Genomic DNA, 24,136 nt, shown 5'->3' with positions numbered 1-24,136 from the left:
GAAGAAAAATATATTTTTGTTATGCAGCAATGTGCAGGCTTTTTTTGTTTATACAAAAAGGACACATAAGAAAAAAAAACAAGTACAAACACAAGAATACAATTAATCAAAGGTACAAATTATATACAAAGTGCTTTAATTTCAGGAAGGTCTACTAGCATATCTTGTCAGGTAATTGTTTCTGTCTGAAAAGAAACCTATTACTCAAATATAAAATAGCACTGTAGTTTATCATAGATAATAATGCTTATTAAATCTAAAGTTACTCATTCAAAGGCTGTGGGTGATTTTCTCTGCCTTTTGTTGTTTGATTTGCATTAATGGCTGAATCGTCAGCAGGTTTAGGCTATTAGACTGCTGCCCCTTTAAGACCGAGTGCAGATAATGGGGACTGATGCACCATCATTTTCTCCCTATTATTTACGTCCGTTTAAGACATACTTGTGTTTAAGTGAATAAACTGTGTTTAAGTGAATCTCAGAGCTGGTCATTTTGACATTTGTATGTATATTTGATAGTTAAGGACGCACAAAGCCCAAGTATATAGGTTACTTTTCTTGTCTCGTTGCAGTCCGTTTCGGAGCGTGCACCGCCTTGTGAACAGCGTCTCTTGCGCAGGTTTTTGTGTTTTTAATAGCTATTTTCTTGATCTTGCAACAGTAGAAGACAGCACTTTGAAACAATCGCCGATCGTGCTGATTCTGACGGTTACGTTTGGGTTTTAGGAAGAACTGACAGCGCTCCGCAGTGCTGTGAAGTAAAGGAAGTTAAGCTGGACAGATCGTTTCGTTTTTTAACGGTTTTATCTCAAATATCTTCTTTTTATAATCTTTGGAAGCCGAAATACAAAATATATTAGAATAATACCCCAGATCTAAAGTGTAACCACGTTGGATGTTTAGTTCTGTCCTCATTGTCACTCATTAAGCAGGGCTGTCGTGTTGCGCGTGCTGTGGCTTTGCGTGAGAGATCGCTCTCTCTCTCTTCTCTCTCTCTTCTGAACTGCGAATTGCAAATTTGCATCACAGACATATGGTTTAATTAAAATATAGTTTATATATAGAAATGGCTGGTGATACAAACATGTTCGAGATAACGTCTTTATAGGAATAATAAATAGTAGCCCAACTTGCGTGTATTTACTTAATTTCTCCAGTACCGACAGCAGAACCGGTAACGTCCGAGCTTATCGATACAGCGGTCTTTCAAAATTCAGTACCGGGGCCCGTTTAATACCGGGTTTCGGTACCCATCCCTAGAGACTACGGTTCGAGCCCCGCCGGAGACAACGGTTCGAGTCCTGCTGGAGACTACGGTTCGAGTCCCGCTCGGAGACTACGTTTCGAGTCCCACTCTGAAACTACGGTCCGAGTTCCGCTCGGAGACTACGGTCCGAGTCCCGCTCGGAGACTAAGGTCCGAGTCCCGCCGGAGACTATGGTCCGAGTTCCGCTCAGAGACAGTCCGAGTCCCGCTCGGAGACTACGGTCCGAGTCCCGCAGGAGACTACGGTCCGAGTCCCGCTCGGAGACTACGGTCCGAGTCCCGCAGGAGACTACGGTCCGAGTCCCGCAGGAGACTACGGTCCGAGTAGCGCTCGGAGACTACGGCCCGAGTCCCGCTCGGAGACTACGGTTTGAGTCCCGCTGGAGACTACGGTCCGAGTAGCGCTCGGAGACTACGGCCCGAGTCCCGCTCGGAGACTACGGTTTGAGTCCCGCTGGAGACTACGGTCCGAGTAGCGCTCGGAGACTATGGTCCAAGTCCTGCTCGGAGACTATGGTTCGAGCCCCGCCGGAGACAACGGTTCAAGTCCTGCTGGAGACTACGGTTCGAGTTCTGCTCGGAGACAGTCTGAGTCCCGCTCGTAGACTACGGTCCGAGTCCCACCTGAGACTATGGTCCGAGTAGCGCTCGGAGACTACGGTCCGAGTCCCGCTCGGAGACTATGGTTCGAGCCCCGCCGGAGACAACGATTCGAGTCCTGCTGGAGACTACGGTTCTAGTCCCGCTCGGAGACTACGGTTCGAGTCCCACTCGGAGACTACTGTCCGAGTCCCGGTTACACTACCACTATGTCATCCTCAGATTCAACAGCATCTATAATCAAATAGGTTAATTTTTATCATCATGACTAAATAACTGCACTTTTAGTAAAGTAAAATCATATATCTGTGTATGAACAGCAAGACTGTGTAATTCAGAGCAAGTATACAAGTGAACTGCAAACGTAATTAATTAACAATTAACACTAAAGACAGGCTTACACAGCATCAGAGCGCTATTCTGACAGTGTAAGCACTTCAATGATTATGATGGACCTTGACAACATGCATGGTCAGTTAGTTATAAGCCTATTTCCTTCACGTAGAGTGGACATTTAACCTTCACTGTATTCTGGCAGAATAACATCAGCTTCTTTGCTATTACCTGGACAATAGCCATGAGGGCATCACAATTGTACAAATTTATGGTTGCACTGACCCTGACAATCAGCTGACATTAACCTTAATGACAACTCTTTCAGGTTTTCAGGTCAAATATACCCTATAAAGATTGTCATATCAGCCAAGGCTGCATATATTTCTGATTAATGTTGTGAAATATTACAATTTAAAAATACTGTTTCAACTTCTTCAATCTATTCCTGTGTGTGATCAAAACTGAATTTCACTCAATCGTTCTAATATGCTGATTTGCTACTCAAGAAACATTTCTGATGATTATAATCAGTGTTGAAAACAGTTGTGCTGCACAACAATTTGTGAAAACTATGATTATATTTTTCTGGATTCTTTGATGAACAGAAAGCTCAAAAGAACTTAATTTATTTGAAATGGAAAAGTCTGTAACATTATATATACATATACATTTAATTTAATGCATATTTTCATTTTGACCCCAAACGATTGAGTAGGCTACAGTATATCACATTGCAATTACATTTATATTCACAAGAAGGCTTAATGCTTTGATCTATTTTAGTTACATGTTAAAACATTTGTACAAACTAATCTCAGAGCTGTCAGATCTTCAGTAGCTTTCCTACAAAAGGAAGTACTGAATCTAAAAGTAAAGCACCACAAAAAGCACCTACCGCTGAGATTTTAATTTGAGAATTACTTTTGGAAAACACTTTAAGTGCCCTTAGCCAACAGCAAAGTCAAGAAATGACACTTACTGCCTCTGCTTGACTGTGATTTACCAGAGGAGAGAACTTTAGCACCTTTGGTCTGACTGAGTCATACGCAACAAAAATATAATAATAATACAGTGTTCCTCCGCTTTCTTTTTCTCGCTGGTAAATGAACTTTGCCTTGACTTCTGTTCTGTTTTGATGTTTTGGCTCTGGGGCTTGCAATTCCCAATTCTCACAGGCTTTAGAACAGCTTTGTAGAGAGAGAAGAGCGATCCCTTTCCAAGAGAGCGTCTCAGTCAAAGACATGAAACTGTGACTGTTTGAGTGTGTGTTTGTTTGTATGGAGGTCAGAGTCAGCCAGGGGAAAAGCTATTTAGTTGACTATTTCTAACTGTCAGCCATGACAGAAAATATAGAAAATGTAACTGCTCTAATGGTCGCCCTCGGCATTCAAAAAGGGAGTTTATGTAATATCTCTATATGAATTAATTTCGAATAGCTACGTTGTTGAAAGTCTTTCTGATTTTTCATCTACATATGAAGGTGTCCTAAAGCAAATTCCTAATGATAAATCAAAATACTGAAATACTGGTCTCTTATGTTACATTCATAAATACATGTCTTTATGTATACGCAGGAAAGTGTAGTGTATAATATACGCTTTGCTTCAAATTCCACAAGTAGATCCACAAAATATCAGTTAACTTTTGTTTTGCAATGACCATTATGTCTCTTCACTCAAAAAATTGCTGGGTTGTTTTAACCCATCTTTGAGTCAAATATGGACAAACCCAAACGCAGGGTTAAAAAATGTAATTTAAAAATATAACCCAATGGCTGGGTTTGATTGGGAAGATTAGATTATTCACATTATTTAAATGTTCACCCTAATAAAAAAAAAAAAAAAAAAAATATTCCAAGAACTGTTCACTGAAAAGTTCTTGGGGAACCAAAGGTGCTTCTTCCGTAATCGCTGAGAAAACCCCTTTTTGGAACCTTTATTTTTAAGAGTGTATTGCAAATCTTTATTTTGAAGCTAATAGCAGTTTTTGAAGAAATATTCAAGCACTGAGCAGCCAGCAGATGACTCAAAAACATATTGATAATGTTCAGTTGAAATTCAATGGGAACGGTGACAAGTTTGCTAGTAATGTAACACCAACGGGTGAGGCGTCCAGACCGAGCTTCCCACATGATCACAGCAAACGCAAGAACGTTTGACTAATGCATGGAGCACAGCATATATTTAAAACGTAAAGTTCTCCACTGATTAAACTGAAATCTGCAAGACAAGCTAACAGATAATGAACGCTCTGAAGTAAAACTAACATCTCACTGATTACATCTTCAACATGCCACTCCGCGGCTCCGGCACTCAAGGCTTAGCGCTGTTTGGCAACATAAATGTTTACTATCTTAAGCTGTGAAAAGCACGCTCACTCGCGCAGCGCTCTGATCAACAGTTAAAAACACATTATGCCCGCTTGCAGAAAATTGTTTCCAAAACAGGGAGCAGAAATGAAGCCGTAATTGACGGTTTTGGCTTCAAGGTGGAATATTTTAACAGTCAGAGATCATCAATTTTGATTTTTTTTCCCCCATGACCATGACCGTTTGCGAGCGAGGATTCCCCTGCATATTTGTATTGACTGCCGGGGGCCAGCGGGGGTGGTGGGAGCCGACGGGGACATGGGCTGGGGGTGCATGCTCTGAATAATGCATCTCTCAGACCAAACCTGTCATTGTCTGAAATATTGCCGGCATCATTCTTTGTGACAGAATAATGAAACATTAAAAAAGGCAGTGGAGTGCTGCATTTTTAACAGGGGGCTCCAGAGCTCTGCCCTACAGATCAGAGCTGATGGGATACGTCTGTGTGTGTGTGCGTGTGTGTGTGGTGCTTTCATTGAGAAGATTCCAAGATCTGTTTGCTCACAGTGATTAGGGATCATGCAGATGTTAGCAATGTAATGTGCATCTTTTATAATTACTCTTTCTTCAAAACTGCAGGAAAAACCTTCCATAATGGGGATTTATGTCTTGTTTCCAAGTAGAAAATATCTGAACAGGTTTACTTAAGCAAAACTGCTTATTATATTTAGACTTGTTCTCAGAGAACATTGTAAATTAAGTTTATTTTTTCTTGCACCTTTGGGAAATTGTTGTTTTCTTATTATTTTAAGCATAAATTTAACATCCTAGCAAACTATTGTAAGGTTCATGCATAGAAATAGGAAACATATCTGCCAGTGGATCTTTTAACCTATCTGAATTTCACTTTTAGTCTTATGGATGTTTAGATTTTAGTCTTTTTCTGCAAAAAAAGATCAAAAATACCTAATAAAAATGTATTAAGGAAGGACTATAATTTCTCAGGACTGTTCTTAAATGTCCTCTACTCATTGGAACATTAATACTTTTATTCACAAAGGAAGTATTGAATTGATCAAAAGTGACAGTAAAGACATTTATAACATTACAAAAGAAACGCCTTCATTGTAGTCTTGAGTTTTCTTTCAGGAACGAACACGTCACAATATTCCTCATTTAAATAATTCATCTGCTGAATAAAGGGGCGGGGCCTGGTTGAGTTAGTTAGTAGTGTGTTAAACTGGTGGTTATGGTAAGGGGCGGGACATTTCCCAAACACACTCAAAGCGCTTGACCAATCACAACACACTGATCCAGCTGACCAATCAGAGCACAGTGTGCTTTTCAGAAGGAGGGGCTTCATAGAGACAGGAACTAAACAAAGCGTTACGACTTGAAAAAGAGGAGCCGCAACAATGGAGAATATGGGAAAATAATGTTTTTTTTTTTTGTTTTTTTTTAGCATGCAACCATGAAAACCTATTCTAGAAGAGGCCAAAAACAAAATCAAGACTAGTGGTTGAAATTGGTACTGCAGTCCAAATTCAAAATATCAGAGATCGTCGTTTCTCCTCCTCAGGCTCGACGCTCACGCAGGTTGCCAGTTTGAGGACACGCAACAGGAACGAGCAAAATTAACAACGAAAGTCAAGGAGACTTAGTTGATGAGTTGATTTATCCGTGTTTTAATATGCTCTCGTCCATAGAGATTTTAAGATGGATATCAGGCTTTTTAGGTTGTGTGGAATCTGCAATCTCTGACCCAGTTTGTTTGCTCATTTCCATGGCTGCAATACACTGAGTTTCCTGCCAACTGGCAACCCGGGGTGTCGAAATACTATTGGGTGAACTGGAAGTGTGCAGAGTCACACAGACCAAAACAAAAACCGACAGACAACACAGAAATAGTAAGTAAAATAATTTTCTAATAAGTGTTTTTCAGAGAAACGAGTATGTGAACTTAGCATGTTTTCTAAATATCTGCAAACATATGGTATTTTTATGCTTAAAAGTAAAAAAAGTCACAAACAGCACCTTTAAATCTATTAGAGCCCGACCGATAAAGGATTTTGAAGGCCGATACCGATACAAATATTTTTTGGTTTTAAAATCCGATATTCCGACATATCGGCCGATATTTATTTATTTATTTATTTTTTATATTTTTCAGAAACACGCAACAAAACTTTAACAGATATCCCTAACATTAGTTATTTGTAGTTATGTATGAGTTTTAACTAAAATAATATGACAATGCATTTTAAAAAGAAACTTGTTTCTTTTATTGTCACAACAGAACAGACTGATGATATTGGCATTAGCTAGCTTTATGGTTAGCTAGTCTATGAGTGTTTAGTTTGCCAACAGGAACGGTGTATAGTGCCCTCTGGTGGGCAAACTATACAACTCCAAGACTCATGACATGGTTCAAGCGTGTTACGTCCATTTTTATTTTATTTTTTAAATATTCATTTATTATAACTGCCGATACCGATAGTTTTGAAAATGCCTGATATCGGCCGATAATATCGGCCTACCGATATATCGGTCTGGCTCTAAAATCTAGCAATTTCGCAATATTATTTGCTATCATTCATTGTAGTTACTGGATCTGCATCCACTCTCCACACTTACTTCTGTGAATGTACATTGCCTCCAGAAATCTACAGTTAGTGTGAGAGCAGTGCTTCATGGCACCAACAAAAAGGTACAAAATTCCCTTCCTGAATCTTCACAGTGAACCTCGATGGTGGAAAGATCTTCTCGACGGTATCGGAACAACTCTACCTTCAAAAAACAGCACAACAATGAGCACTCAACCTACAAATAAGCTTTTGTTTTTACTTTCTTAACTCTTTTTAACTTCTTTTAACTTCTCTCAGGAGCTGTGGAAATCCGTGTCACTGTCTCTCAAGGACTTATTGTTCCTCTTTGTAGATCACTTTGGATAAAAAGCATCTGCTAAATGAAATAAATAACTAAATAAAGTTTTCACATATCAACATTATATCGGCATTGGCCAAAAACAACCCAGGTTTGACCACCAGCCTTGTGCGCCAAAAAACTACTCAAAGCAATGGCAATGTCCATTTTATGATTCCTTCACAGCCTCAGTGGATTGAATGCATTTTTTTGTATGGCCACCAATAAAACTGGCTTCACAATATCCCAAGAATCATTACACACCGCTGAACTTTTCTGGCTTATATGATACACTTCCATGCTGGTTTGGAATCCGACATAACAAAAGCTTTTATGGGAACCGTAAGATATTTATCTCCACTCCAACACAAGCGCTCAGCCCAGGCTTTGTTCTACAACGCACTTTAAGCTTTTAATCGTTCCCTCTGTTCCGGCCTGCATGTTTGACGATACTTCAGGTGCATGATAATGAAATCTCCCCCTCCCGGCAGGTGAGAAACTCAGCAACATCAGCACAAACCACACTTACACATCTCCCTTCCTGGATTTGCTCTCTTTTTCACTCTCCATTTGTGTTCAGTTTTCTTCCTTCTGCTTTTTTGCCAGTATCTTGTGATTGAATGATTTCAAATGTGAACCAAACTCTAAGGCTGTGAAACGATTAATCGTGATTAATCGCATCCAAAATTAAAGTTTTTGTTTACATAAAATATGCGTGTGTACTGTGTATAATCATTTTGTAAATATAAATACACACGCATGCATATACTTAAGATAAACGTGTTATTTATATATAAATTGTTTATAAATTAGGCTATATATAAACATATATCCAGTATATACATGCAAATATTTCTTAAATACGTATATGCATGAGTGAGTACTGTGTATAATTATTTTGTAAATATAAATACACACACATGCATGTATATATTTATGAAATATTTGCATGTATTATATATATTATGAAAACACAAACTTTTATTTAGTATGCGATTAATCGCGATTAATCGTTTCACAACTCTACTATTCAGTGAAATCTTGCACATTATTTTGCCCGATTAATTTTTTTTAAACAGTTACACACGGTGACATTTGGCTTTGCTAATTGAGCACAATGGATGTACCTTTGCAGATAACGTTAAGTGGATATCACTTTAAAAAATAGGCATGGTTTACTAATTATTCATTGATGTAAAATAACCTCAGCCCTTTTGCAATTCCAATCATTACTAATGGTTTGAACTACAGCTCCGGGGAACAAGACACATTGCTGTGATTGTTTATGTCTAGATCTCAGTACCTGGGGTTAAAATCCATAGACATACATGAATAATTCCTTTGTTTCTTCCTATGATCAACAGAGTTGCATACCACTCATCATTGAATTTAGAATGGCTCTTAAAACACAAAATATTTCATTTCAAATAAAATATTTACCCATTAAATTAAATTATACAAAAATTCTGTCTCCCCCTTATGTCATTCCAAGCATTTTTGACATTCTTTCTTCCCTGGAACATAAAAGTAAAAATGTAAAAGAAAGTTTCATTTACTTTCATCATATTCTTCAGAATTCTTTTATGTTTCACATAAGATAGACTGAAAGAAAGGTTTGGAATGACGTGAGGGTGAGTAAAGGATGAACTAGCTTTTTCCAATTCTGCCCAAACCTCAATTTGGAGATTAGTGCAAATATCTTTGTTTCCCTTGCATTTGTCTGCTAGTACTAGTTGCTATTGGTCTAGTCAGAAAGAAAAGCTTTGGCACAATCTGTGCCCCACTCACTTGACAGAAATACTTTAGAGTACTGTATAGTAGAGGCATTTGAATGTCAATATTTATGTTGGGAACTGAACAAGCAGGCAATATTTCACAGTATGTTTAGTACTACGTGTACACGTGCCAATGTTGAGAACGGCGAGTTCAATGGAGTGATGTATGCGTTTCAGGGGCTAAAACACCTCAGTTGCTGACGATTCATTTTCACTCCTTTTCATTTGCAAAGCTATCATGTTTGTGTTTTATTAAGGCTTCATTTCAAATGACATCTATCTGGTTTAGTACCTTCCATCCGAGTGCGAGCAGTTCAATGACCAGAGAGAGGCCTCAGGGAGACATCACATAATGCCAAACGATGCTTGTGAGGGAGGTCCAAAATACCCAGAACCGTTAAACTGACAGATACATTTACAGAGGAGGGTTTTTTTTTCTTCTTTTGTCACCAAATATCTCATAACACCACAGCCTTCTTGGCACAGGACTGAGATAGCAAAGAGGCTTTCCTTTAGCACAGAAATGAAACCAAAGACAAGAGAGGTCTGAAGTGCTTTCTCATTTCACACTTTCATCTCTGTACTATTTTCCAACTGGCGTCTGGATATTACAATCACAGGCTGTCTGCAAACATTTCAAGCCTCCCTGGAATACAGCAGGTCAATGATTCCAGGTAATATACAAGCTACTGACACAATCTGAACTTTTTTCAATAAATCAAAGGGATTAAAGTGCGTGATACAGGTTTGGATGAACTATCCCTTTAAGTAGCTAAAAGATGACCTATTATGCCCTTTTACAAACTCTTGATTTTGGTGTTGTTGATACTTTATTGTTCCTTTACAGGAAAATGCATTGTCACGGCAGCTTCAACACACACAGATAGGGCACCACACTTAACAAATAAGTCACCAATGTACAATATACCAATCTACAATGTAAATTAACAGAAATAAATAGTTTTGGGCCATTTTTGGGCTCTACTAGAATAAGTTTTCATGAAATGAAATGATTATTTTCCACATATTCTCCAATGTTGCAGCTCCTCTCTTCCCAGTCTGTCAGTAATGCTCTGTTTAGTTCCTGTCTCTATGTCCCGCCTTCTGAAAAGCACACTGCACTCTGATTGGTCGGCTGGAGCAGTGTGTTGTGATTGGTTATCTGCTTCGAGTGTGTTTGGGAAATGTCCCGCCCCTTACCACAACCACCAGTTTAACACACTACTAACTAACTCGACCAGGCCCACGCCCCTTTATTCTGCCTATTAATTATTTAAATGAGGAATATTGTGACGTGTTCGTCCCCGGAAGAATAATGGCAGAAAAGGTCTTAAAACGTAGTTGGTTCTGTTTAGTTAGTAGCTAACTGCTTTTTAAAAAAAAGAGTAGCTTGACTCCTTTAAATTATTAGTCGCCTCTACCTAAACAAGCCACACATTCTAAACAATGCTGGGTTGTTTCAACCCAAATTTGGGTAAAATATGGACTGTACATTTTTTAAATCCCATTTTCAACACAACATTTGGGTTTGTCCATATTTTACCCCAATTTTGGGTTGAAACAACCCTGTATTTTTTAGAGTGCAGCTTCTCCAACGCTTCAGTTACACACAGAGACTCTGAATCAGAGCTGCATGCAAAACCAAATTCATTTCAGTTCATGTCTTCATCTCTTTCTCCACTGCTGGTTTGGAAGGTCAGGTCTTCGTGCAACACCAGACTGGCTACGCTCTCAAGACTATGAAATATTCTCACAGCGCAACATCTTGCTTCTAGACAGGTCCATATTCGACAGATGGCTTTAAAGTATAAATGAAAGATGAGGAACCTAGCTGCCAAAGCTACACACATTCTGTCAAGGAAATAGCAAATTAAATGTAAATGAATGCAGGAGACTAGTACACTTCAACACAATTCAGATGAGAGTCACCCTTGTGAAGAAGTACACTTTAGCATACTTTTTAAAATAGTAGTATACTTAATAAGAATATCCTCAAGTGCCTCAAGTATTAACATCACATGTTTATTGCAACTAAATGAAAAAGTATAGTTTAAATTGATATTTAATGCAATTAGATGAGGTGTTTTGACCACCAAAATTTAAGAAAGTAAATTTTTATATGTAATTTCATAATTCTATTGTTTTTGAAATACGGTATGGTTAGTACTGCCAAATGTACTGCATTCGTGGTAAACTTTATATTCAAACTTTTATGTCAAATATCTAAATAACACAAGTGTAATGATGAAGTTGAAAATATGAACTTCATCCAGCACTTTACATGGTGCTTTAGTATGTCAGTCAACACATCAAAATAAGTGTACTTATATAAAACTTAAAATTTTACATTACGAAAGTGCACTTAAAGTGTGTTAATAAACAATCATGAAAGTGTACTACTTTGTGGCCTTTTACTTCAATAATATTATATTATATACAAGCACGATCATTAAAAATACTTTCAAGATTTGAAGTGTACATTCAATACTATTAAGCACACTGCAACTTAACATGATTTTATACACTCAAAATGAATCTGAATATGTATAAACATGTGAACAAGACCTGATGAGACTTTTAAACTAGGACTTTATTAATGAACATGTTAACGTTAAACATGTTTAAAACCACATGCAGACACAATAAAGAGAGATTTGAGCACATTTTGCCACACAAAAAGCCTCTAGAATGTGTTAAAAACCCCAAACGCATTGAAAAAGCATCACTCCAGAATTTTTGCCTTTCTGCTAAATGTGGTGCAACTGCATCCAATCTTGTTTTGCATTTCCAGTTACTCACCGAACTCCCTGGGTACAGCGATAGCGTACACACAGCTCTGTCCCGTCGTGTAGTTCCTCGGGAAATTCGGCGACAGCACGGTTCCATCTGTCCCAGTAGAGCGACTTCCACATGGTGCTGTACACACAAATACCCAGATCACTCATTATTTTATGCTTAAACATTCATGATGAACTGCTATTTTTGAGACACCAGTCTGGATGGAAAATAATCTTGGCTTGCGAAGCATGTACAAGTCATTTTAACTGTTTGATTCATTTTGTTTGGTCGAGCTGTTTTTCTTCGGTTATTCTCAGAGATTCTCTTAAACATCCATCTTTACTTGCGGACTGTACCTTGACAGCTGGGCAGCCCCCTGTTCCAGCCAGGCCTGCCATCATCACCCATAATGCAGGTAAGCGTGGAATAGCCCTGGAGGACGTAGCCTGCCTCACAGTAGAAGGTCACAGTGGAGCCCAGCTTGTAGTCACTACCCAGCCGAGTGCCATTCATCACATTACCGGGATCAAAGCATGACTCCCTCAGTTTAGCTGTGAAAGATGGAGGAAAAGCAAGGATTGAAATCACTTTAGGTGTATCTTAGCTTGCGGGATGGATGGTTATTGGTTGAAACCATAAACAAATATACTTTTTTTAGTGGGGTTGAAGCTTGTCTGGCAACTATAAATTGTAATTCGTAAAGGGGTGGTAATATGCCCTTTTCACAAGATCTAAAATAAGGGTGTATTCACACCAGGAAAGTCCGATAGTTCACTTGCTTTGGTCCGGACCAAATAAATTATTTATTTATTTATTTTTGGTACGGTTCGCTTTCACACTGCTCTTTTTGCAAGTGAACCAAAATTTGTAAACCAAACCACACGTGTGCTAAGGTCGTCCATTCATTGGACAAGGATTCTCAAGGGAAATCAGGAAGTGCAAAAAAGGCTCAGCATGGAGATATTTCCATATATTTCATACTGCAATATTTGTTCTTTTACTAATTTTGTGTTAATTCTGTACAAATGCAATATGAAGAAACTAATGAGTATCATATGATACAATGTCATCTATACGAAGTTGTAATTCGGATTTTGAGAAGACGACGAGTGTAACGTTTGAGTGGCTCTATAAACGCGGGGAAATACGACAACTCTCGTCTCTCGTGCATCTTTTCATTCGACCACCTTCTGTTTTTTTTTATCTCTGGGCAACATCTCAACTTTGCGTTACAAGTGGCACTGCACAGAAGACGGAGAAGGTATAAAGTTTTCATTCATAGAGAGGGGCTATGTTCACCCATTCAAATAATGAGATTCTTATTGTGTACTAACAAGTGCTGTCAATGTTAACGCTTGCGATTAAGTTTGTCCAGTTTAACGTAAATTAACGCATCATCATCCTTGTATTGTAACTATCCTTACATTAATAATAATAATAATTCATTACATTTATATAGAATTTTTCTCGGCACTCGCTTTAAGGGGGAAACTCGCCAACCACCACCAAAAGGTGGTGAACTGCAAATGCTTTATGAACTGCAAATGATATTTTTTTTGCATCTTTGCGCGATTAGACATTCACACACGACGCGCAGAAAGACGTGCAGAAAGACGCGCAATATTCTCTTTCGACGCAGTGCTTTCTTGCAATTGGGTCGGTTCATGTTCACACCGTAAACGAACCGTACCAGACTTCGTTTGGAACCGTACCGAGACCACCTCTTCAGCTGGGTCTCGGTTCGGTTGTTTGGTCCGCACCCGAGTTCGATTGCTGTATTCACACCTGCCCAAAAGGTCCGCACCAAGGTGGCAAAAGAACTAGAGTTCGATTCAATCGAACCAAACAAGGCAGGTGTGAATACACCCTAAGTCTCTGATGTCCACAGAGTGTGTATGTGACCGTTTTGTGTCTGGCCCTTTAAATGCAAATGAGCTGCAGCTCCCGACACAGTGGGCGGAGCTTCAAGAGTGCAGCTCCAATTACCTCCCTAAAATGTCAGAAACTGATCTGCCTTTTATGTTTAAACCGGAGTCAGACAAAGATGGAGAGACTAAGAAGAAGTGACAACATGTAGAATGCAACGGGACGCCTCTGAATGGTTAGTTGATGAATTTATGTTGCTGATGTGGAGTTAACTTCTATACATCGCTCGTATAGGAACTGTTGTGAGATGCACACAGAGTGACTTCAACAGCTCTTCCTCTTCTGGGGGCGGGGTTTATATAAATTTTAGGGTTAGTGATGTCACTAACCCGGGAGGAAGCTTGTGTAGTTCCTACCAGCTGTTTGTTGTAGTCCTTAAAAAAATGATTTCTTTAAAAGCAAATATCTCCCTTTGCTTTGAACTTTGAGCGTTGTAACTTTGCAGATGTCATTTATGCTCAAACAGCAACATTACACACTAAATAAAGTTAGAAAAGTGAAATACTAATCAACCACCCCTAAAAAAGAAAAGAAAAAGTGAACAGGGATATTATCAGTGTGTTTAAGAACAAAAGTTAACAAAAGGAAAATATATTAAGACTTAAAACATATTTTGAAGGCTTCAAGGTAAATTAAAAACACTTTTCATTTTCATAATTCGAAATGTATGCATAGAGTGCAACAGCAGAGCGCAAAAAGAAATGTTATATTTGTTTAGAGCTTTATACATACACATATACGTATATAACTACTTATTATATTAACTACTTATTATAGTTAACTGAAACTAAATCTATTAAAAAAAGTTGTTGCCTTGAAATAAAGTAAAATATTAAAAAAACATTTTATTTCAGCTAAAGTAGCCTCACAAAATTTCTCATTTTCATTTAGTTTAACTTGATGTACTGAAATAACAAAAAAATAATAAAACTATATAGACAAAGAAAAAGTTCTGTAAATGACAAAAATTGTCTTTTTTTTTTTTACTAAAACTGGAATAGTATCTTAATTATACTAAAATCACACAGAAAAAGATAATAGATAAGAGTGAGTAAATGTTCACGGGTGAACCATCAACTGAATAATAGTCACAATTAATTTGACTGTGCAGTCAGAATTATGTGTATCTAACTAAGGGTTTGGACGTTTAGGCCGGTGAAGTGTCAGACTCTACCTTTGTACTCCAGGTGAAAGCCGGTGTAGCTGACAGAGCCGTCGCTGCGGAAGGCCAGGTACATGGTGTTGGAGCTGCTCTCGATGCGTTCGGGAAGCTTGCTGTCCTGGAAGCTCCCGATCAGAGGGCTGTTGCTGTCCGTTCCATCGTAGATATACAAGAAGTCGTAGTTGGGCTCTATGCTGAAGCTAGGAGAAATGATCAAAGAGGACTTCTGAATAGAGGGATCAAAAGCTCTTGATCTGGATACAGATATATGAGTCCTGAGATCAACTTTGTACGTGTTTTACTTGATACTTTCGTCTGCGAACGAATCAGAGAGAATGTTTTAAAATGATAGGGGAGACCGGGGCAAGTTGTCACACGCCTTACTCCATTAAATATTTTTGATAAATGCAAACACAGATGAACAGCAAGAAATTGCTTATAACACCATGTTGTATTTATTTATTTAACAAAAATAAAGCCAAAATGGAAAAGCCAAGGTGTTTGTAGAGACACTTTTAGAAGCAATACATTTAAGGAATGGGTTTCTGCATCAGTTTCTTGCATCATTTTGGGGGAGTTTTGTCCCGCTCTTCTTTACAACGTTGCTTTAGTTCATTGAGGATTGCAACATTTCAGTCGGGTTGAGGTCTGACTTTGACTGGGCCGGTGCAACACAGTGATTCCAGCCATTCTGTTGTTGATTTGCTGGTGTTCTTAGGATCATTCAATCAAAAATGATTTTTGCTGCTTGTCGAAATTGCTTAATTAAAATGAGCTTAAGCTACTGTACAATATTGCTATACATTTTGTCCTTACTTAATCTGATTGTGTTCAATCTACTTAAATATGTCAAATTTAAGTTTACTTAATCCGTTTTGTATTGCATTAACTGAAACCGGGCTGTGCTTGTTAGTTCCCAGCATGCTTTGCATATGGATGAATTAAGACAGAATAAATGTATAAATTAAGTGTTATTTTATGTGTTTTTGAGAATATTAAAAAAGTGGAAGACTTATTAGTGGATAATTGTGTTTAATGTTCAATTACATTACAATTATTAGCACCATTTAAATTACAGTGCGTTACCATTGTGGTTACCACTTTGGTCGATGAAGCATGTAAATCTTATAAATTAAGATGCTAACAAGTGCCATTGGTAGCCGTCTAGAAATGTATTTGTGTGACACTGAAATACATTTTATTGCATATGAACAAATATATGAATTTGAATACCTGCATCATATCAGAGAGCCTTTTTAAATTCACTGACAATTTTAATTAAGCTGTGCCCAACCATAGTAAATAAGCTGAATTAACCTTCATCACTGTAAAAATTTGCTGTAAATTGGATGCCAGTAAGTTACTGTAAAAGTGTTTACTACTGTAATTTCATTTAAAGTGATACAAATGTATACTGTATTAATATTTACAGTATGATTACTGTATTTCATTTACAGTACAAGTACCATATTTTAATTTACAGGAATAATACTGTATATTGTATTCATGAGTACAACTACTGTATTTTTATTTACAGTATTAGAATTGATATCCGATTTTTTTTTTACAGTAGAAAATAATTACAGTAGTAAACACATATTTCCCCACAATTCATAGCTATTTACAGTATTATAGACCTTATGCACCAGAGAAACGTGGGCGCCGTCATCTTTAGAATATTGTCTTTGAACTTCCGGTTTCACGGTCGCTCTGCATATTTCAATGGCATCGCTGTCGAGGAGTAATTAGCTGGTGAAGTGGATTTACTTATTGTAGAGTTAACAAAAGTTATCATGAGCATTGTAATGTTTATCATAAGCATTGTAAAGCAGATGTCTTTAACTTTTTTACGAGCAGTTCATTCATACCTATGCAAGATCGCTGTGAAAATACAGACCGGAAGTCAAAAGACAACGAGCGCAACGCTAAAAAAGGGCGGGGCTACATAAGGTCTATACTGTTGGCATATTTAACAGTATTACATATTACAGTAAAATACTGTTCAAATTACAGAAATCCGTTACAGTGTACATTAAGTTAATTGGAAAAACAGAACTGCATAATGCTGAAATAAAGCAAGTTATTTTTTTGAGTGCTCCATGACAAATTATTTAACAACTGTCCATCGAAATGCCTGCTGTGCAAGCTAACTTGCTGTGTACAGTACTAGGTACGTTGAGGTATGTCTCTGTATTGTCCATATGGGCTGTATGACAGCTGACCATGAACATATAAATAACCAGGCGTTGACTCAAACACCAGTGCAGAATCTGAGATTCCGGAGACATACTTATAAACACTTGCACCTTTTCATTTGCAGTAAGGTGCAATGATAAGGTCTCGCACATCAGTGGAGAGTCATTTGGATGCGATGGATTGTGAGTGAATCAGATTTACACTCCCATTATGCAGAGAGAGAATGCTAAGCATGCCTACCACACTTCACTGCGTCAGAATCCACTGCTTAGGGGTTATTATAGGATAATTCATATACAGGATAAGATCCTTTACACCACATTAAAAAAGTCATTAATTTCGGATAAACAGATGCATCTGCTTCCCCCCGTACTCATACCCTCTGTACCCGTCAATCAGAAAACAAATATTTCTGCCGAAATAAGGGTGATGGCACAAACTGTCCTAATGCTATACGTAGACAGACACCCGGATGGGATTACATTTGTAGTGATGCTAAAAGAGGTCACTTTTTTTCCCGGAGTGTATTGTTCATTTTCAATTTCATTATGGACATATTTCATACGGTGGATTTTTTAAGGAGAAAGGAGTCAGTAATGGACTGTGTAATGAAAGTCTTTGAGATGGAACCGAACGAGAGCTATTTATTAGAAACTTGTTTGAGACATTGCCGTCCTGGCAGAACTCCAACACGCTTGTTTACTCGGAGAGGACGAAATTCAAATGAGAAAGAGGCTACATAACGCCAAGCATGAGGATGACACTAAGAAAAAAAGAGAAAAAGTTCCTCCTCATCTGTTTTGGGCCTGATGTATGGCTCTAACTAGCAGCTGTGAAGGTTTTGAAAAATATTAGGCACTAGAAAACTCACAAAACAGCCTCAAATGGCAATTCCTGTTGTGATGAATGCTGTAAATGGGACACATAGGCAGAATGGAAGATTGTTTTTGAGCTATCGCTGTCATTAAAGACACTGCTCTTAGATGATGAGTCAAAGAGTTTAAACGTTCAACACTCGCAAGTGTGAGCATGAGAGACCTAAGTACTTATTCTTCTTCTTCTTCCACTGTCTGTGCGCGAATTCTGATTATAATTCCACGGTCTCATGCCTGGACTATACCCTCGCGACATGCTTTTATCCAGGTGGAAGGGAATGGCTTGCTAGCGGCGCTATTAGCATTAACATTAAGACTTTGGCGACTGGACAAACTACTACAGCACACGACTTAACCTCACGCTGACCCCGCCTGGATGGAGGATCCGCTTGTGGCTCGAGCGTCGCTTCGTGTTGGCTAAATGAAAAATGGACTTAATTAGCAACATGATTGGAGTGTGAAGGAATTTATCAACCCTGCTTTTATACTAATTGGTCACATCACTCAAGGCAGAGACACCGCTCTACACCTTTAAGGCAAGAAGAGGGGAAGCTAAAAAAAAAGGACCACCGTCAGGTTCATTACAGACAAAATGAGCAAAGAATTCCAGCTGGGCTCATTATCTCTCCCAGACATGAAATGCATTTTAATTCAGACATTGATAGCAGTCACGCTACAGAATTACTCAACACGTCGACTGCGGCCATGTCGAAGGACACCGTGGGCGCTCGTTTTAAATTCAGCGTTATGACACAGCAGCCTCTAAATGAACTCGTGAACTCATCAGCTGGAGATATTATAGCTCGAGTGAAGGCATAAACCAAACACCAGGAATAAGCGCACTGTGAGATTATTTCCGATCGTTTCATCGGCCACAATTTAAACTGCGCTGACCTGAGCACAACTGAGGGTTCAGCAGATATTAACCTTCCCACAGAGAAGCGCACGGTCTGCATTCACAAAACTTCCTGGACAACGAAGGCAAGTATACAAACCTCACGACATTATACCACAAACACTAAAGCTGAAGCTGCTAATAAACATCGGATTGTCATCAAAGATGACGACAGAGGTCTAGAATATATTTGATATATATATATATATATATATATATATATATATGTACACATACGCATACATGCATATATAAACTCTATATACATAAATAAATAAATATTTACTATTGTATGATTATGCATACATGATAAATATTCAATATAGTTGTGTTTGTTTTTCTCCCTCTCTTTGTTCAATGATTCCATGACTATTTATTATGTGTTTTTGTGCACAACACTGATTCATAAATCATAAATTTATCATTCTTAAAATAAATAAAAATGATATTTGTACGACAAATATGATATGCTTGCATAAATACTGTATATTCGTACTGTATACTGTATGTTGTTCCTTTTTAATATATATATATATATATATATATATATATATATATATATATTTATATTAAATGTAAGAGTAGCTAGTTGTAAACCATATATATATATATATATATATATATATATTAAATGTAAGAGTAGCTAGTTTTAAACCATATATATATATATATATATATATATATATGTAGCAGAGATCTTTATATAACATATTAAATCATACAAAAATTAATGCCATAATTATTTGAATTAAATTTGATATTTAATTTATTATAGTAAAACATATATAGGCCTATATATATTATATTATAAGAAATTATAAAAATGAAAAAATATATAATAAATACAACTATAAAACATTTCTGCTGCTTTAAATAAATAATTTTAAATGAAAAAAATACTTATTTTAACATTTCTTATTTTTACTTAGTTTAACTTGATGTACTTAAATAACTAAAACTGAAATAAAAATTGAAATAAAAGACATATTTAAAAAAATACTAAAATTAAAACAGAAAGTATTAAAAGAATTCAAACGAATTCAGAATATAAATAAAAACTATATAACAATGTAGTTTTATCTCTCTCTCTCTCTCTCTCTCTCTCTCTCTCTCTCTCTCACTCTCTCTATCATGAAGTATATTGTATTGTTTTGTTTGGGAATTTCCATCCGTTCATTTAATATGATTGTACGAATTGCACAGCCCCCGCTTACACAAAATAAATATATATAAATATATTTTATAGTGTCAAACATATGTGTGGCATATATTCCAAATACATTGAAATATATTTGCGTTGTTGTTCACTTATATTTATCATTTTGAAATATATTCTCCAATATAACACAAATATATGATGTTAAGTGTGCAAAATATTTACATTTAAAACGTAATGCAAAATATATGACAAAATATATGATCATAAAATGTTTAGCTTGCTAAAGTCGGTATTTTGATCATAGTAATTACTCTACCTTTTCCCCTATGTACAACAGTACAGTAGGCTACCATATTTCACTACTGTATTATGACACACAACAATAATAAATACTGTGCTTACATTTAAATGACTGCAATGTAAAATGACAGATAGTTGCTTTCCTAGGACTATGACATCTTTCCTGAAGTCATTTAAACATTGAAAATAAAATAAAAATGTATTTACATATATTTAACTAAAATATATTTATTGGGCCAATTTCAAATATTTGCATATATACCAAATTTCAAATATATATATATATTTTTTTTGTGTATGGGCCTACAGAATAGCTCATAGGTGAGTTTACCTGATGAATGCCAGAGACAGGACGTAATCAGAGTTGACGGCGATGAGCCAGTCGCAGTCCTTGCTGTGCGGGTACGGATGAGGGAAGTTGGGCGACAGGATAAACCCAGAGGAACCGGTGAGATTGCCCCCACATGGAGCTGGGAAAACACAGAGGACTCGTATCAGCAGCATATGGGCATTAGTAACACATGAGGAGAATCTCTTATTAAAACATGCGGCTTGAACATCTGTGCCAACCAGCAACCCAGAGAAAGAGCGCGGGAGTGAACACGCACAGACAGAGATATTTAAGCTCCTCCGAGGAGACGGCCATGTAAAGCGCTCATATCTTATATATGAGAATGAGAACTATGGCAAGAGAGAAAGGTTATTTAAAATATGAAAGGAAAGACCTGAAAATCCTGCAGCCTCACTTTCCTGCTTCCAATATGAAGGGTCTTTTGAAAGAAAGAGACAATCCGTATCTGGTAATTTGACATTCATTAATTTGACTTTCATGTCACTGCGATGATGGGGAATCTCAATGGTTGTCAGGTCCTTCACACTGAGTGCAGCTCTTGAGAAAAAACTGCTTAAAGAACTTTTAGATACATGTTCAGTTGTCAGCATCTAAAGCAATATGTACTAATTAACTCTAAGCTGCTTGGATGTCTCAGAACCATGAATATGTGTTATGAAAATGAGTAAAACAATAATTTTTATGTACAGTATGAGGTTTTGTCTAATGTTTACAGATATCGAAAAGACAGTTTACTAATGACATATCATAACTTTTTAAAAACATCATGGACACCAATCCTGCTTTGTTGCGCAAACTGTTAGATACAAAAACTATATATATACTGTATATATATATATATATATATATATATATATATATATATTTCTGTTGCTTTAAATAAATATATGTTAACTAAAATAAAAAAAAAACTTTTATGTCAACATTTCTGATTTTCATTTAGTTTAACTTGATGTACTAAAGTAAACTAACTAAAACTGAAATAAAATAAAAAAAGGAATAAAAAATAAAATTAGAAAAATAAATAGTATATGATATGAATGATCCTAAAATAGCACTAAAATAAACAAATTTCTTCTTCCTTTCTTTCATAATTGTTGTATTGACGGAATTCTTCAAACTCCAACACTTTTTCTTAAATCATTCAAATAAAATAAATAAATAAATAAATAAAATAAAAAAACCCCAAACATATATCTTTTATTTAAAATATTGCAATTATATGTCAATTTAATATAATCCATTCAAACATTTGATCACAAACTAGTGTAGAAAGCAACCCTGTTGCTCATTCTTATTTAGTTTTTAATGGATTGTATATTTGTAATGTTTATTTAATATTATTGCAAGAAAATTACAAGATGAAACAAATCGTAGCATAATTGCCTAAGTAATTTTGTGTTTTTCTTGTTTTCCAAAGACATTTAAATGTGACGTTGGCAATTATGCTGTGCGGCTAATGCAATGATAAATGCAACCCGAATAATTCTAAAGTCAAACACTATCCATCCCTTTAAGTGAATCCCAGTATAACCCCTCACCTATACAGACAGGAGGGCTTGGCTGCCAGTAGTAGCGGTTCTCCACTTGTATGCAGGTGATCTTCACGTCTCCCTGCAGTTCATACCCAGGATCGCACTGAAAGGTCACGGTGTCTCCAGGCTCGCGACCGTCTCCATTACGACTGCCGTTCATGGGCACTCCTGGATCCCTGCAGGCCGTGGCCACCGAGCCTGTGATCACATCAGAGCAATTAAGTCAGTTAACCCCTTATGAGCAGTTACTGTATGCTGTCACACAGACCACAGATCAACTCACTGGAGAACTCGATGGCGAATCCAGACTTGCTGATGTAGAAGTCGGTCTCGAACTGAACTGTGACCATGTTGAGCGTGCTGTGGATGTTCTCGGGCAGAAGAGAGCCGCTCACCTCCCTCAGAGACATCTCGTTCTCCAGAGGCCCGTCCCAGACCCTCAGGATGTCGTGGGACGCTTCCGTGTCGAAGGCTAGAAACTGCAGGCTGTTCATGTAAAGGTGAACACGCATACATGCATTAGGTCTGCTCAAGTCACGCTTCATTAGATGCACAGTGTACAGCGATGGAAAAAAAAAGGGCTGTCAGACACAGAACAGGTGTTATTATCCACAATGCATTAAACGAACAGCTATTATAGTTTACTAAAATTACAACGACGAAACCCATAAAAAATTGCCACAGAAACTGAAAAAACGACCTTAAACTTATTTTATTTCAGGTGGTTGGAAAGGCATTATTGCTCATTTTCATGTAGTTTAACTTAATGTACTAAAATGACAAACTAAAACTGAAATAGAAACAATTAACTATATAGACAGTATATGTATAGTAGGGCTGTGCAAAGATTAATTGCGATTAATTGCATCTAAAATAAAAGTTTGTGTTTATAATATATGTGTGTGTGCTGTATATAATTATTTTGTAAATACATATACATGCATGTATATATTTAAGAATTATTTGCACGTAAATACTATATATATATATATATATATATATATATATATAAACATATTTTATATATGAATACTAATTTTCTTAAATATATGCATGCATGTGTGTATTTATATAGTATAAATCACATCTAACATAAAAGTTTGTTCATATAATATATGATATAATAAGTTTATATAATTTAAGTTTATATAATAATGTGTATAATATATATATATATATATATATACACAAATGTATATGCGTAATGTATGAATAAATTATATATATATATATACTTTAAATTAAAAAAGAAAATATACAAATATAAACTTAAATATTAATATAACCAATAATAGTATCTCAATGATACTAAAATAACATATTTACATCTCTCTGAACCCAGACAGATAGAACAGTTTGATTAGGCAGAAATAAACGATCAATTCTTTGCAGAGTCGTGACAAATCACAAAGCTAGAGTTAGTCATATCTCAAATATTATGCTCCAGGGTTCAATAATTGAGGAGAACAATTGCATCTCCATTCTGAGCGTCAGTTCTTGACTACAATTTAACAATCTAGTCTGATCGAGACATCAGCGGCAAATGAACAAATAATGAACGAGTGTGCAATTTCAAAACGCTTTGGAGTTGAAAATGATTAGGTTGTAGTGCAGCATTAAAAGTGCAACAGTGTTTTAAGCATTATAATGAGCTTGGCAGTGTAGGTGGAAAACAAAGAGATTTATAAGGCACATCTGACGTCTTCCTTTCTCTCCGTACAAATGCAGCGTCAATGGCCAGCTCCACCATTA

At 36.8% G+C, this 24,136-nt stretch overlaps 1 protein-coding gene across 6 annotated transcripts in view; it reads right to left on the bottom strand.

Moving 5' to 3' along the window:
* Positions 1-24,136, bottom strand: part of csmd3b (CUB and Sushi multiple domains 3b) — a 636,199-nt gene that overhangs the window by 194,913 nt on the left and 417,150 nt on the right. For all 6 annotated transcript variants that reach the window (XM_089123029.1, XM_089123027.1, XM_089123028.1 and 3 more), the window contains 6 exons: positions 22,668-22,870; positions 22,391-22,582; positions 20,829-20,967; positions 15,085-15,272; positions 12,341-12,535; positions 12,006-12,122 (listed from right to left, as the gene is read on the bottom strand). In XM_089123029.1, the coding sequence (XP_088979155.1) occupies positions 12,006-12,122; positions 12,341-12,535; positions 15,085-15,272; positions 20,829-20,967; positions 22,391-22,582; positions 22,668-22,870 (1,034 nt within the window). The remainder of the gene's footprint in view (positions 1-12,005; positions 12,123-12,340; positions 12,536-15,084; positions 15,273-20,828; positions 20,968-22,390; positions 22,583-22,667; positions 22,871-24,136) is intronic.

The sequence above is a fragment of the Pimephales promelas genome, chromosome 18 (genome assembly GCF_988280905.1).
Source record: "Pimephales promelas chromosome 18, fPimPro1.hap1.1, whole genome shotgun sequence".
Classification (NCBI taxonomy): Eukaryota; Metazoa; Chordata; class Actinopteri; order Cypriniformes; family Leuciscidae; genus Pimephales; species Pimephales promelas.
The sequence above is the reverse complement of the archived record's forward strand: the minus strand, read 5'-3'. Positions and strand labels throughout refer to the sequence as shown.